Genomic DNA, 16,720 nt, shown 5'->3' on the forward strand with positions numbered 1-16,720 from the left:
CAGGAAGACTGTCTCTTCTGCACAAGTAATTTAGAAATAGTTATAATCTCCTAACATACACAGATATCTACCAAAATGACTAGCCCAAATGGATATTTCCAAAGAGGAAATGTCTGTCTATTATATTATCAGCTAATGAAATTAGTATTTTTGGAAAAATACTGCCAAAATAGATTGTAATCTGTGTGTTTTATAACAGATTCATAACCTGACACAGTTTCTGGAATAAAAAACAAATAAAAATCAACTCAATGCATCTGTCTTTGTCCAAAATTTCCAAATTTTCAAAACAATTTTGAAAAAAAAATGCATTTTAGATACTATTACCAAAATACCCTATACTGTGTGTGGTTTATACTTCCTTTTATACCTAGCCAATTTCTTCACTCAGTGTTCAAAGTAGATAAAGAGTTTAACTGTGTAATGCTTGGAACTTGGTTTCTAATTGTTGACCATTTATATATGACTTAAAGATGCTATAACATCATTCCACTAAAGAAATATAACAGAGCACCTAGGTTGCATTTTTATGACCACACACGACCACCATGATACAGTAAATAATACAGAACATCTTAATTATTCGGGGCCGGGCAGAATAACTTGTTCTTGGGTCACTGACCAGGTTCCTATAAATTATTAGTAGAGATTAATGACATTTTTGAAAATTCTTTGAAAATAAGAGAATATTAAAGGCCACTTTTGCAGACAGTCTGTTATTTTATTGCACAGATTTCACTTAAAGAACAAAATGCACCATCAATGTTTGGAGAGTTTGGGGTCTCAGATACTGATACACTATCAGTGTTTACACCCGTAAAGCCAAATTCAACAGCACAATTTATGTTAAACAATATCACTTCAAGATGGCTAACAAAATGAAAATAGAGAATGGGGGAAAAGCTTTAAAAATGTGTTAATTTGAAGCACATGCAAGTGTAGGATTAAAAACTACATCGTACAAACCTGGAAACCAAAAATGTTTTGTGGAATGTCAGTCACAGTTATAGTCACTTGTACTGTTATTTGTCATATAATTAAAGTCTATTCGGTTCATTTCCTTCATACTGATGAATTGAGAATTTCAGGAAAACCATGGTTATAAAAATGATCAATCTTGAAAAAGTATGTACAGATAAATGTAAAATCACAAACTAAAAAATATCCCCACCCCTTGCCCTCGACTTACAAAAGGGAAAGTTTCCCATAGAGGAAAGTTCCACAGTCCCCTCCCTCCCCACCCCATGTCCCCAGTTCTATTTTTTTCTATCGCTTATAACTAAATGACCTTGGAGCTGAAGAGGAGGGAGCGAACAGAGAGGCATCTTTATGAAGCTCCCATTGTCATCTGTAACGGTTTGAAAAGTGTCTTTTATTTCTCTCCCCACACCCAACTCAGCAATGTTTGCAAGATATTTAAAATTTAAAGAGAGAGAGGAAAATACATATACATGTACATATACACATACATATATGTATATATCCTGGTGAACAATAAAGTTAATGCCCAAGAAAAGAGCTAATAATGGGCAAAACCATGAGAAAAGTGTGTGGGCATTTTCTGAGCTAAAGATTTCTTTTAAGGCAATAAATGGGGAGCAGGGTGTTAAGACTAAAAAATGCCAGACAGGATGCTTTTCTGGACCTTTGGCGTTGGAGCCTGGCAGCGGAGTGGGCTTCCCCCGCCTGTGGCAAGCAAACCGAGGGCCATGGCCCCAGTATCTGCAGCACCTCCGTGGGCAGGCTAGCAGCCCTCTTATACGTGGGCACTCTTGGCATGGGTTGGGGAGCTGGAGCCCGAAGAGTAGTAGAAACGGTTTTCACCAAACGCCTGGGCATCTCCAGCGCAGCAGACGATGACACAGCCACCCACGAGGCACAGGACAGCACCGATCCAGCCTGCATACAGGGAGTAGCCAAAGCTCACGATGGTGGTCTCGCGGTGGGCGCACACAGGAAACCAGATGGTGGCAACCATGGCACAGAGAGCTGGGGAGACATGAGAGGGCTATGACTGGGCACACCCATCACACACCCCGAGCAGCAGACAGGCTTCCCTTCACTCCACATGCACACTCCTCTGGCCTCCAACTAACTCCAGAAAGCTTGATACGCACAGCTCTGCTCCCGTGGCAACCTGAACCTACAAGTTTGCATCTATAGAATCAACTGATCGAAAGCTGTGTCAAACTGCTAGATGCTTATTTTTTCAACTGGTAGCAGAGATGAAAGAACTCCAGTGTAAAAGCCCAGAAATAAATCATTGAGGCCGAAAAATATGTACTTGTATTTACTTATGTATCTTTACTTCGTATATCTATACTTATGATTCTTTTATTATGCTTACCTAATTGTATTATAATTATCTCTTTACATGTCTATTTCCCATTCCAAGCTCTGGGTTCCTTGACGGCAGTGGCCATGTCCTACTTATGTTTGTAAAGTCAGTATTTAACCCACTATGAGGCCCATAGTATGTGCTCAGTGTCTACTAGCTGAATGACTGCATCGCCTGAGGTATTCCGAAATGAGAAACACAGTGGTGCCCATTCCATTTATCCACTCTACTTTTTCAATTTGGTCAATTCACATTACAAAGACCTGAAGAAGCCATGTGAATTCTCTTGCTGTGATGAATGTTGTTAGACACCAGTGGAGTATCAGCTAAGAGTTTGAGTTTGTGTGATGCTGTTCGCAATCACAAAATCTCAACATACCATAAACAGCACTCAAGGTAAAAGAATTTACCCATCCGAGGATTTTATGGTGTTGGAATTTGTGATGGGTCGCAATGGTAGAATTTTATGGTCTTCCACCAACCAGCCTTTCAGACTTGGTGTAGATTTGAAAGAATAAACTAAGAAATAGCTTCTATATCATTTAGTTCTTCTCCTCCTAAGCAAAGCAGCTAAACTAGGCAGGCAGGAGCCCATAAGAAAGTTTAAAAAAAAAATAAATTTAAACCTCTACACCAGCACTGCCAAATATGGCACTCACTAGCTACATGGGCTTTTAAACGTTTTTCATGAGGCCAGTGAGATCAAAAAACAGAGTTTTGAATTTTAATTAATTAAAAGTTAAATAGTCATATGTGGCTGGTGGCTCATGTGTTGAACAGCACAACTCTAGACAAAGTAACTCCATAACCTCCTTTGGTATCATCTGATTTCTCACAACTACAAGCAGGACAGAAATTTTAGTTGAAGCTTTAAATTGGGAGGATACATTAAAGTCGGCAGATCAAGAAAACAGTAACAATGAGGTTTCCAATCATAAGCCATAAAGTTTTCAATAAATTCAAGGCAGGGCACTGCAATGTTTGCTGCCTGCAGTATCCTTGTTACTTTCAACTCAGCAAGCATTTTTTATTTCTACTCACACTGAGTGACTTTCTGACTTACCTCTAGGCCCAAATAGAAGAAATATAATTTCTCTGTACACATAAGCACTCAATTCTAACAGCCTCGTACATTAGTTCTAAACTGAACTAAAGATTGAAGCCTTACCCATTTTGAAAGATCTCTTAAACTAGCTCACTGCATTTGTGTAACTTGTAACATAACCTCACTCCCCCAAGCTGGGTATAGATACACATAAATAGATGTGATTCCTATCATAAAAATACATAGATCCCAAGTGGAAGTCAGAAGGAAGAAAGTTAATTTGGGGGCTTTGATTGCTCAAATTGACTTTCTAACAGCCTAAATTCACTCCATTAATTGTGTACTATTCACATATTTAAGGAGTTGTTATAGATCATCTAAGAAGCTATTATCTGTCTATATATTAATGTCTTCATTTTTTTCTTGAAAGAGTAAAATCAATCATGCCAGCTTCTGTAATGTTTGTATGAGACACCATGAGATTATGTATTTTCCTTCTGTGAATAAAATGTTCTCAAAATGACCAGTGCTGGGACTCCTGGGTGGCTCAGTTGGTTGAGCATCCAACTCTTGATTTTGGCTCAGGTCATGATCTCACAGCTTGTGAGATGGAGCTTCGCATTGGGCTCTGTGTTGACAGCATTGACCTGCTTGGGATTCTCTGTCTCCCACGCTCTCCTCTCCTCCCCCACTCATGCTCTCTTTCAAAATAAATAGATAAACTTATTAAATTAAATTAAATTAAATTAAATTAAATTAAATTAAATTAAAAAAGAAGAAGACCGGTGTTAATTGTAGCTTCCCTTTCCAGCTCAGGACCTCAAACACCTGGTGGGGGTGGGGGTGGGGGAGTCTTTTTCTCTCCTCCTCCAGCCGCACATTCCAAGTGTGGCACTCACGGAGAACAGCTTGGCTACTGTCCTCAGCAAGGCACAGAGAAAGAGAGAAGTCTTCTTCTCTGTCAGGACAAGAAACAGAAACTCTTCTAGAGCATTTCAGCCAGAGAGAACTGCCCTTGGTTCTTCGTGTCAACACATAACCTAGCTACACACCCCTAGACCCCCAAAGGGGGCACTCTCTGCTTGAGCAAAACAGCACCCTAGCAAGTGCTTCCAAACACCCAAGCTTGATTAGAGGGAGAAGGTGGAGAGTGAAAAGATGAATTCCATAGGAAAAAAAATATTTGATTGCCAAACTACTGGTTTGAAAACAGCTTATGGTTCAAATTAGGTATAATATTTTTCAATTCATATTTATACATAAAACACACACACACACACACACTCACAAGTATTCCCCACATTTCCCCACGGGGAAAGAAATCAGGCTCAATATTCCAAAAATAACCATCAGTCTTGATTTTGATTGCTTTAGGGATTTTGTTAGATTTTATTCCAGTGTAATTCACTAGAAAAAGGAAAAATCAGGAACATGTCTAAACATTTAAATAATGAGCCTATAAGGACTGAATGGGTGGGTGAGTGGATGAGAGGTGATCTCATTTCAAGTCTACTTTCCACTTCAAACACATCAAAACTGACTTCCAAAATCATAAAACCTTAATGTGACTTTAACACACTTAAAGTTACAAACTCATGATTTACCTCATTAAAAATTTCCTCCTTTTATAATCCATGCAAAACAAGGCAGACCAGTGCTAGCGGGGTCTTTATTTCCTAGCAGATAAATGAACTCTGGGTCGGATTCCTGTGGCTCTCAGAGACGAACCACATCAAAACCACTGAAAGATGACAGGCCGCCACACAACACGAAGGGAAATGAGAGGTTCAATACAAACAGTGACCTTCAACTGAACTCAGAATGAAGAATGTTTAGAAACTAAAAAGGAGAATTTACTCAATTTCAACATCGTTTGAAGGGAAAGGGGAATGTTTTCAGCAGTAAAGTTAAAATGCAAGTCAAATCATTACTTAACCAAAAGATGTAAAATATTAATAAAACTGGCAATAATTTGGGGCTGTCTTAATGACACAGAAGGCCTGCTGGATTTATTTCTGTTTGTGTGCACGTGTGCACACACACACAGACACACAGACACACACACACACACACACACACAGAGTTTATAATGGCTCTCCCAATTATTTGGAGAAAAGAAAATGCTTTTCTAAAAAAGTCACAGTTTCCCATAAGGTAAAGAAAAGTGAAGAAAGATAAAGAGAATTTTCATTGCTTTTCTTTTCATGTCATCAGAATGTATTTTTAAAGTAAGTCTCTAATAGAAGAATTTTAACACTCAGATTTTTCAATCTGTTTCTCCTCTTCTACCTTCAAAAGATGCAATAGTTAACTGTACAAAGGGGGCAGGAATAAGTCATTTGGGAGGGAGCAGAAAGTAAAAATTGGGGACGTACTTAGCTAAAATAAAAATTAAAAAAAAAAAAGGAGGAGGAGGAGGAAGTGGAGGAGAAGGAGAGCAGGGGAGAAGAAAGCTTCACTGTGTAGATTATAGATTCATCCAGACTTGGTCCTCTCACCAGTAGAACTCCTGCTCTTTATAGAATAAATTGTTTGCCTCTTTTGGTAAGTTTCAAATAATGTAATACAATGTGTTCTTTAGTTGACAGAATACAGCCTTATTAAAAGTTAACAATGATCTTGATAGAGCCAAACACAGAAAATAGTTGGAAAAGCAATTTTAGAGCAATGAAATGGAAACACAGCTTTTAATTTCTTTAGGGATTAAATGACACACAGTAATATACGGAGTTAAATAAATGTGAAATTAAATAATATTAGTACATGTGTGTTTGACTTTGAAGGTAACAATTTAGAGACAGAGGGAAAGACTGACAAGGGGGCAGTCAAGGTGGGCAGAAGGGCACCAGATTCATTTCTTCCTTCCTCCAATGAACATCTCTGTTTTCAGGCTTTGTCACTTTCAGAACTAAAAACCGATAGTACTTTTAAGAGCATTATTTCTAGCACCAAGCAATATTTCCATTAAAATCACATAAATTACTCTGAATGATATAAGTAATACTGGAAAAATTCTTCCTTGACATTATATCTGAGATTTGCTTCAAAAAAAAAAATTCTGGGGACTAGAAGAAAAGAAGTACATGGATGAAGCAGATTGGCTGTGACTGAGAATGAGTTTGGGCTCATGGGGGTTCATTATACTATTTTTTCTACTTCTGTGTATGTATGAAATTTTCCACAATAAAAACTATTTCTTAAACTTTCTCCTTTTAAACGTTTTACAATGCAAAGAATGCTGCCTTTTACAATTGATGCTATTATAACATATGATCTAAATAGCAACAAACTTTAGCTTTGTGCCAGTTAACTTAAGGCAACTAGTAATGAGATTTCTAATGAGCTATTGGCTGGAGTCATATTTATTTGTTGTTTCCTTATAATTTGAATCTAGAAAAATTTTACTTTTTATTTTTATCATTTGTCATTCTCTAAATTTTGACATAAGAAAACATAGTTGCCAAAAGACATACTCCTCTTATACAATGGCTTTTATGAAGATTTAATATTTAAAACAATCAAGTCAAAGGAATGTTTGACTATATTATTTTTCCTGGCCTGCTTTCAACATTTTTTCCTTTATTTTTCTATTTCACACATCATTATCTTTTTTTTCCCATAACCTTTTTTAAAAGCCAGTCTCATGGTTATTTAATATTTTTTTAATCACAGAATTTAGAGATAGGAGAGACCTCATAAACCAGTTAACTCCTCCAATTTTACCAGTAAGTTCATTTTAAGCCACAACCGTACTAAAGATACCGCAGCCTTCCCACTACCCACATAAAATTTGACTGACATTACGGACTTGTTTGTAGAAAGCTAATGACTTTAGACGAAGACTTTTTCCATCTACTTGCTTAAGATCCCGAGATTAAGAGCATCACTGTTTACTACACACCCAAGGGAGACCTTTCCTAGGACATCTGATTCTGTGTGCCGGACAAATTCAACCTGTCCCACATTTGCACATGCCTTTTATTTTACAGCAATTCCATTATTAACCTGTAAGTTTCAAGTTAAAACAACTTTTTTCCAATACAAATAGGATTCTTGGGGCCATATTTTTAAAAAGGAGAGAAGTTGAGAGGGTCCCACTTAGGGAGGACTATACACTTTCTTTCTGTCCATTCCCTACCTCATCTCCCCAAGAAACACTCAAATCAAGGACTTTCTAAGTTACAATGAGGTGAGAATGAGACCAAATCAGAACTAAGCTTGAGCATTTTCAGTTGGGTAGCTTAACATGGCTTCCTATAATGGAATAAGCAAAAAAACTCCAACTATTTATTGATCCCTACACTCCAGTTTCTACAAAGTAAACAATGGAAATGTTTCCATTAGACCAGGATGCAACCAACCTAGTGTTTCCAGGAACAGCTCACTGTCTCTCTTGACCAGTGCCATGTGTGAAGATTACCCCACAGAAATGAGACATCAACAAAATACCCACTTCCCTCTGGTTTAGGTCTCTATTTCCTCTAACCAACAACAGCAATTATAATAACAACCATTTGTTGAGCACTTATTATGTGCCAGACGCCAGGCTAAATAACTTGCATACCTCCTTTCACTATTCTTACCAATCTCAGATGAAAGCATTATGGTCTCATTTCATAGAAAGGCTCAGAGACATTAAGTAACTGCCCCAGTTCACACAGCTGGAAAGTGGTAGATTGGAGATTCAGTACCATTGGTCTGGCTCCCAGTGATGAGATAAAGCAGCTCAGGGCATAGGCACTTCCTGCCTTGGCAGGGGCTCTTGAAAAGCTGCAGACTAGGGTCACCTGGGTGGCTCAGTCGGTTAAGCTACCAACTTCAGCTCAGGTCATGATCTCATGGTTCATGAGCCCTAGCCCCACATCAGGCTCTGTGCTGACAGCTCGGAGCCTGGAGCCTGCTTCAGATTCTGTCTCTGTCTCTCTCTGCTCTTTCCCCACTCATGCTCTGCCTCTCTCTCTCTCTCTCTCCCTCTCAAAAATAAATAAACATTAAAAAGAAAAAAGAAAAGAAAACTACAGACTATGTCCGCCTGGATCCACCCTAGATCTAAGGAGCCTGCTACATCTGGCTCCCATGCCTTCCCCCAAAGCACGGCTGAATCCTCACAAACTTAAGACAGTTGAGAAGATAAAGCTATTGTACAACAGACATATAATTTTTTTAAGCTTTTGGAAAAATAAAAATTTTCAGGGTCAGGAAGAACTGATTTTAATTAATAGTCCTTACAGTTTCCATACCAAGATTAGCTTTGGTATTGTTTCCAGTTCCCAGGCCCCAAAACCCCAGTGCTGCCTAGTCCCCTTTGGTCAGTGACCACACCTCAGCGGGAACACCACTGGTGACCTCTAGGATCCAGCAGGAGCCCAGCACTGGCTTCTCCGGGGAGAGCAGAGCGTCAGAAGCCAATCCAGAGCAACACAAAGGGAGCCTTCACTCACTCTAGCTCCTCCCACCCACTGCCAACAGGGGAACCGAGGCACCGGGCTCCAAAGAAGACCCAGAGGAGACCAGCCGGTGCCACAGCTGAGACAATGAGCATTACATTTCCAGAGCTAGCTTGTTCTGTCAAAACAACATCCAACCTGAAGGCAAATTGCCACGCACTGAGAAATAAATCCGGCAGGAGCCATGAAAGAGGCGGCAGGTAACACTGGAAATTAAACGCTACAAGAGGGCACAGGGAGGTGTCCTCACCCCAAACTAATAGCGAGTGGCTGGAAAGGTACAGCTGCTCTGAGAGGGCCAGACACTCAATGCCCCTCCATCTTTTCACTCAGACAGGAGTCAGGGACTGAGGGACCCACACCACTCCCCACCCCACCTCACGCTCCTCTCTGTGATTCTGTCCACACACACCAACCAACCCACTTGAAAAACGTAAAGAAAAGCTTTAATTCAGCTAGGAAGTTTCAAACAACTGGTTGCCTTTGGTTTTTTAATAACCCTTGCTATCCAGCTGGACGATTCAGTTGGTTTTAGAGTTTATTTAAATACCAGTTTGTCTGTATGTACTTGCTTTTATACCTTTATTTTCCAACAAGGCTGGGTTTTGTTTGTTTGTTTATGTTTGTTTGTTTTCAGTACCTCCTTCTTGAAAATTCCACATTCCTGCATTATCTGAAAGCCCTGGGGAATTTCACAGCCAAAAATATCTTAGTGGATACTCAGTGACTCTCAGATGGAAGGCCAGAATTTCTAAAAATGAACACCTAATACAATAGGTCCACCTTTTGGCTCTGGCACCCTCAGAGATAGAGAGAGCCCTGTGGGACTTCTGTAAGAATATGCGGAAAGCAATCATGGTGCCTGCCTAAAATGACAAGGGTTTCCACCGGGATTCTGCAAACCAATTTACCTGTAGAGTTTTGATCTAACTGTTGGAAAGAGAATTCGAATGTAAAGATCTGACTTCCAAAAAGCACTGTAAAGAGGACCTTGTGAGTTAGATGAGTCACATGATACTGATTGTGTGTTCCATGGGGCACTCCATCACAAATTCTTTGTGGCTGGACCCAAAATGCCCATGCCCAGATTCTTCTCTGGAAATGACAGTGGCCCTCTGGCCTTTTTGCTCCTGTTACCCACCCCTCACCCCTACACACACACACACACACACACACACACACACACACACACACACTCGTGTGTACAAGCCCCTCCTCTGAATTCTCTGTGGCTTCACAAGCCCCTGAAAACCTCCATCCCTTTGCAATCTTGGGAAATGGCATCCCTACCTCTCATGTCCCCTTACCTCACCAATATCACTGTGTGTGACCATTACTAAGTGGCATTGACCCGCATAGAACCCTGACCCTTACCTTTAAGCACATGGTCTGATACCAGTTTGGGGATGGGAATTCCTTGTCCCAGGAATACCTGACTTCGTGTATAACCCATATGCAGACCAGTTGCTGCTCACCGATGTATCAGTGCTCTCTGCAACAAGAGCTGCTGTTCTTAAAATTCATGTCTTCTATTAGGATTTAGAATGTGCTGATGGAATTAGCACTCAAGAAAAAAGTAGAGAGAAACGAAGTCACTCAAGAGAGAAGAGCTAGAAGGATCCTCCCTAGGTTGTTAAATCAAGCCCTCTGTGGGCAAGCACAACAAGGAAAACTGAATGGGCACGTGCCATTTCCTTGGCCTGGGCTGTCCCCCCTCCCCATCCTCCACCCCCTGCAATCTAGGATCTCACTACCTTCTCTTCAACTCTCATCACTGGGATCCTCTGCTCTGGGAAACTCCTCCAGTCTTGCTTAGGCTCCCTCCTATATGTGTGCACAATCTGTGTACCTTCTTTAGATGAGCACATGCCACACTCCATGAAAATATCCAAGTGCACTCCAAGCAGAGACTACCTTCTTCCCCAGGGTCCCCAATGCCAACTGTGATGCCTGGCACTCCGCAGATGCCCAGTGAATCTTTACTGTATAAAAGACTGAATCATCACTAGTGATCTACCACCCTCAACAACTTGCTTTTCCCTTGCCCTCCTTTCTCTACTCTTTCCTTATAGGTTAACTGAAGTTTTCGATCGTGGCTACAAGTAAGAATCACCTGGGGCGCCTGGGTGACTCAGTCAGATACGCGTCCGACTTCGGCTCAGGTCATGATCTCGCGGTCCATGAGTTCGAGCCCCTCGTCAGGCTCTGTGCTGACAGCTCAGAGCCTGGAGCCTGTTTCAGATTCTGTGTCTCCCTCTCTCTCTGGCCCTCCCCCATTCATGCTCTGTCTCTCTCTGTCTCAAAAATAAATAAACGTTAAAAAAAATGTTTTAAAAAAAGAATCACCTGGAAGCTTTCCAAAAATATCTTTGCTTGGTCTGATGCCAAGTAATTCTGACTCAGTTGACCTGCTATGGGATCCGGGCAAAGGTATTCCCAAAGAAAAGATTCCACTGTGTTACTCCTCTGTCGCTTGGTCTCTCTCTTAAGTATACCCTCAAAATCCTTTTTACCTTTTGTTTTTAAATTTATTTTCATGCCTAGTGACCCCCACAGACATTACTCATCCGTCTGCGTAAACGACGCAGGAAACATAAAGGGATACACATTGTGGGGATCTTTTCCTGGGTGGATTCACTTGGCTTCCTTTTACATGCTCTTGAACTCAATGAAGCAGCAGCAGGATCCGAGATTCATCAGACTCACTTGGAGTTGGGGTGCTATATAGAAAGCTGTCTTACCTAGCAGAATGAGCATAACGCCAGCCAGCTGGGCTCGCCTGTACTTGGCCACACCAGGCTCATGGCCCATTCGGATGCAGGGGAGAACCGTCAGCAGCAGGAGAATGGCCGGCAGACCCAGGACTGAAGCTGCGATCATCAGGGCTCGGCAAGCCTGCACATAGCCTGGACACAAGAGAGCACACAGAGGGGTTAGACCGTGGGTCTCCCTGACCCCTGAACCCTGGCTCAAGGGAATTCAGCACCATCTGCCTTCCTCTCGTCCCATTCCAGGACTTAGAATATGGTAAATTTTATCTAAGATCACTTCACATGTTCAGTTTTTAAAGTGACTCCATGACACGAAAGGGAGGTTGGAGGCTGGAGATACTGGATGGAGAGCTCTAGGCTAGACCACTGGTCTAAGCCTTCAGGATGAAGAGGCCAAGAGTCCAACTACACTGTTGCATCACCGTATGAAAAATTCAGATTAAAACTCAAATCTTCCAAGATGCCTTCTGTGAGGGTCTATGTTGACTCCAGCCTGCTGCTGATACACTCTACCTGTGTGACCTTGGGCAAGTTACTGAACTGTTATGTCTTGACACTCTCCACATCTATAAAGTAAAAATATAATAACAGTCCCTATATCTCTCTAAAAGAATTCAACCAAGATGAAATTAGTTAATTCATACAGTGCTTACAACAGTGCCTAGCGCATACTAAGTATTCCAAAAAGATTAGCTATTATTACCAGTGTTATTACTCTGTGTCAGTGCAATCATTTTATACTAGGTATACTTGGCGATTTTGTCCTAACCATGTGCTTTTAATTCACGTTGTATATAGCATGTGGCCCTAACTAAACTAAGACTCAGGCTTCCTCTCTTGACATCTCCCCAGAGACTGCTGTGCTCACGAATCCTGACCCCTATTGACTGATGGTCAGACTCCATCTCCTGCCTCACCCACAGTCTCCTGGGCTTGCTTCCACAATGGTCTGGTATCCGCTCTAAAGGCATCTCTCTGGCCCCAAAGATTTCTAGAGGGCACACTCCTGCTTTGGTCTTCATGGAGTTAACACAGTGCCCCCAGCAGATGATGTAAACATACAATTATGAATTAAGGAATAAGAAGTTGAATGATAGGGGAGCCTGGGTAGCTCAGTTGGTTAAGCGTCCGACTTCAGCTCAGGTCATGATCTTGCAGTTCAAGAGTTCGAGCCCCCCATCGGGCTCTATGCTGACAGCTCAGTGCCTGGAGCCTGCTTTGGATTCCGTGTCTCCCTCTCTCTCTACCCCTCCCCCACTCATGTTCTCTCTCTCCCTCCCTCTCGCTCTCTCTCCAAATAAAAATAAACATTAAAAATTTAAAAAAAAAAAAAGAAGTTGAATAAGAGTGGAGCAAACCCGACTGAACATTATGCTGTCAAATAAAATGCCAGGTAACAATTTCATTAAGAAACAGATTACAATATGTGCAAATTTATGTAAAATAAATCTGACAAGATACTAGCAGAATATGGCAGACTTCAATGTATTGTTTCTCATTAAAACACTCTCCCTTCTCCAAAAATAAAGGAGGGGGTTGTACTTATTACTTTTCCTTTTTCACTCAGAGGAAATTAAGCTAGTGGCTGGGGGTGGGGGGGTGGGTAGAGTTAAAGGCAAAGCCAAAAATGAACCCTGATCTCTGCCTCCACACACTCCACCCGACTCTCATACCAAGACGCAACTGCAACACTGTCTCTTAGCAAGACCTAGCTATTTTATCAGAATTCAGACTCCACAAGGGTACTCTTCCAGTCATTACCCACCTCAGCTTCTTCAAAATTAAGGGTAAACACTCAACTATTGACTTTATTGACTTGAAGACCCCCCCAAAGAGGAGCCACAGGATTCTGAAACAGGATCTCTGACGGAAGTCCTATGCCCCTGAAGCTTATAGGAGAGCAGGGTGAACGCAACGGAGACGGTCAACTAGCAACTGAGGTTCTGAAATTCATAGTGCAGGCTATCCATGTGCTAGATGCCAAGGCCATGTCTAAAAAAACAAAAGATGGACACTGAGATCTGTTCCTGTCCCCACCCAGGTGTGAGGGAGGGGGACAGCAGGAAGGCCCTCCCTAAAATGTACTCCATCTGTAGGATGGAACATGGTCTGTTCTCCGAAAATAAACCACTTGGCTCTGAGTGCTCAGTAAACTTAATTTCAGGGGAAGGAAGGAAAGAGTGATTTTATGCTTCAATCAGATTGCTACAAATACCATGCCCAGCTTTTTGAAAAAAAATTATAGCTACAATTTATGAAGCCTACTCTACATCAAAGGAGGTTTACATTTCTCGTATCTAATCCCCAAAACAACTCTGTGAGATAGGTGGTTGGTTTGATTTTACTTTTTAAAGGAAGACATTTGGGATTCACAGACATTAGTGAATTGTCCTAAATTACCCAGGTTATGAGCACTGGATCCCAGAGTCTGACCCAGGTCTACCAAGGCCACCATTAAGTGAAGGTAAGTGAAGATCTGGGTTCCCCCCATCTCTGTCATTCTGAAAGTTCAAAATGGAAAAGAAGAAAGTACATTGTGTGCACCAGCCCTGTTCCCCGGATTTCCTGATGCAGGAGAGGATGGAAAGAGAGTAGGAAGCCATCTTTATCTTTGAAGAATTTAAAATGTGTAGGAAAACTTGATTCGCAATGAACAAAAATGTCAAAATGTGCCCTGATGGAAACAAGAGTCAAATACCAGGGCAGCAAGGAGGAAGGGGGGATTGATTCCAACCACAAGAACTGGGAAATAGGAGGCACTTTGGGGTAGGTTTAAAGGGGGAGCAGAGTCTCTAGGGAGCTAAAGGCTCACCCAGGAGATGGCACAAAGCCAAAGGCTCCCAAACTGGTCTTGAGACCAAGTTGCCCCGCTGGTTAAGGATAGGCCTTTAAATGGGCACCATCCTCAAAGACTAGCGGGGACAGAAGGCAATCCTTAAGGGGAGCCCACGACCTCACCAATCACCCAACAACCCACTGGCTCGAGGTTTACATCTGAATTGAAACTGTTGCCCACCTTTTGGGATGAGCACTGGGTGTTGTATGGAAACCAATCTGACAATAAACTTCATATATTGGAAAAAAAAAAAAGAAAAAAAAAAAGAAACTGTTGCCCAGAATTTTTCAATGCCCACCACCCCCTCCAACCCCGACCCGGGCTGGCGTCGAAGGAGTTGGGAGGCTAGATAATTCTTCCCTTGTCTCCCGCAGCTGGAGGGGAGCGAGCGACCGGTGGTGGCGCGCCTTCTTAACAGGTGAGGGGGGAGGGGGCCTGGGGACGACAGCTCTTCCCTAGTGGACATGAGAGGTGCAGAGGCAGGGAGGGGAATCCCCGCAGGCCCTTGGACCGACGCCCCCACTGCGGGGGCAAGGGGTGGGGGGAGTAACACAGGACCCCCGGACCTACGGGAACCGACCTGGCAGAGCTAGGAGGTCCGGGACTTGTGGCCAGTCTCACAAAGACGAAAGACCGGGTAACTCGGCCTACTCCTGTTGGGATCGCTGGAATGCTAGGGTTTCTCTCCTCCTGGCCTCTGCGGGTGGAGTCTAACGCCAGAGGGAAGAGGCCCCTGGGGGGGGGGGGGGGGGGGGGTGTGGAGGGAAGTACAGTACTTCTGAACCACTGACGGTGGGAGCCTGAGGCAGGTGGGTGACCATCAGTCGTTAACATGGACAGAGTTCCAACTAGGTGTCTGCGTCTCAGTTTATTAACTTCTCAGGGTGACTCGGCCAGTGGCTACCACTATCATCCCAAATTCCGGATAAGAAAACTGAGGCTGAGAGAGGCTAAATTCAGGACTGCCTAATCTCTCTACAAGGTGGGACTGAAGGTATCAAAATGTGCGCTAAGGTCTTCAAGGCCTTGAAACGTTTCTGTGAACGCCATCTAATGCGCCCATCCCGGGTCTGCCCCGAAGATAAGGGGTAGGAGCAGCCGCTCGAGAGGTGGGGTCCTTACCCGGCAGGATGAGGATGTCCACCAGGGGTTTGCAGTGGTACAGCCCCGTGGCCATGACGCAGTCTGCCCACAGCCCCTTGGAGCCCAGTTCGTCCAGCTTGCGGCAGGTGGGGATGGTGTAGCCGCAGGTCACCACCCAGTCGTTGGTGGACGTGGTGACGATGATGCCGATCCAACCCACGAAGCTCGTGACGAAGCCCACTACCTGCAGGCACGTGGCCACCATGGTGGCCACCTTGGCGTCTGCGGGCCTCGCCCCTCACCAGCTGTGCCTGCGACTGGGACTGGACGGCACCTGCCGCGGTCCTCTCGCGCGCGCCCTCGAGAGCCGCTGACCGGCGACGGGCGGACGTGCGACGCTGGAAGCGGCGGCAGGCAAAGAGAGGCCGCGAGCCCAGCTCCGACGGCGCAACGGGCGCACGGCGGCGGGGACAGTGGCGCGGCTGGGCAGTACGCCCCCGCCCCCCTCTTTAAACCCCGTAGACCCGGCTGGCAAGCGCCAATCGGCGACGGCCCGGGTGGAGCCAGCCAATCGCGGGGCGGGGCCCGGAGTTGGGGGGTGGGGAGGGGGAGCAGGGTCAGAGAGGGGGCGATGTGGCCTCTGCGCCCAGCGCGGCGTCGCGGGTCCAGGTTAGAAAGTAAAATAATCCGTTGCAGGTCCAAGAAGTGGAGAGCGATGAGAGGGCCCGCGTCAGGCTCCAGTTCTGTTTCTCTGCAAATTATTTCTCTTCTTGCTGCCCCTCTGTCACCTCTGTCTCTGGGTCTCCGCTTCGCTCCCTCCCTCCTCATTCTCCCCACCCGCTCTTTCTTCCCAGCTGAGAGCTGGGACAGTTCCTCCACAGCCCATGAGGGTAACAACGGAGGAGCTGAGAATTGCCCTGAGGAACAGAGGAGAAGCACCCGGCATACCACAGTTACTAGTGGAAAGAAAATGATCCTTTCTTGTGCTTGAAAATCATCAGAGGTGGACATGGCCATATTAATGGTGACAACAGCAATAGCAACTCGCATTTATCCAACTGTACTGTCATGTACTATATGCACGTGTTTATATTTATGTATTATTTAATTCTCATAACAACCCTTTGTGATAGGAACCATTGTTTACGCATAATACGTATGAAGAAATAGCACGAGAGGTTCAATTGCCCAATGTCACAC

General features: G+C 43.6%; 1 protein-coding gene across 1 annotated transcript; it reads right to left on the reverse strand.

Moving 5' to 3' along the window:
• Window positions 1-700: 700 nt before the first annotated feature.
• CLDN11 (claudin 11) lies at window positions 701-15,977 on the reverse strand. The gene is made up of 3 exons (XM_027061459.2): window positions 15,560-15,977; window positions 11,572-11,736; window positions 701-1,989 (listed from the first exon to the last, which is right to left on the reverse strand). The coding sequence occupies exons 1-3, from the start codon at window positions 15,783-15,785 to the stop codon at window positions 1,757-1,759; spliced, it is 624 nt and encodes a 207-aa protein (XP_026917260.1). The 5' UTR covers window positions 15,786-15,977; the 3' UTR covers window positions 701-1,756.
• Window positions 15,978-16,720: the final 743 nt, after the last annotated feature.

The sequence above is a fragment of the Acinonyx jubatus genome, chromosome C2 (assembly GCF_027475565.1).
Source record: "Acinonyx jubatus isolate Ajub_Pintada_27869175 chromosome C2, VMU_Ajub_asm_v1.0, whole genome shotgun sequence".
Lineage (NCBI taxonomy): Eukaryota > Metazoa > Chordata > Mammalia > Carnivora > Felidae > Acinonyx > Acinonyx jubatus.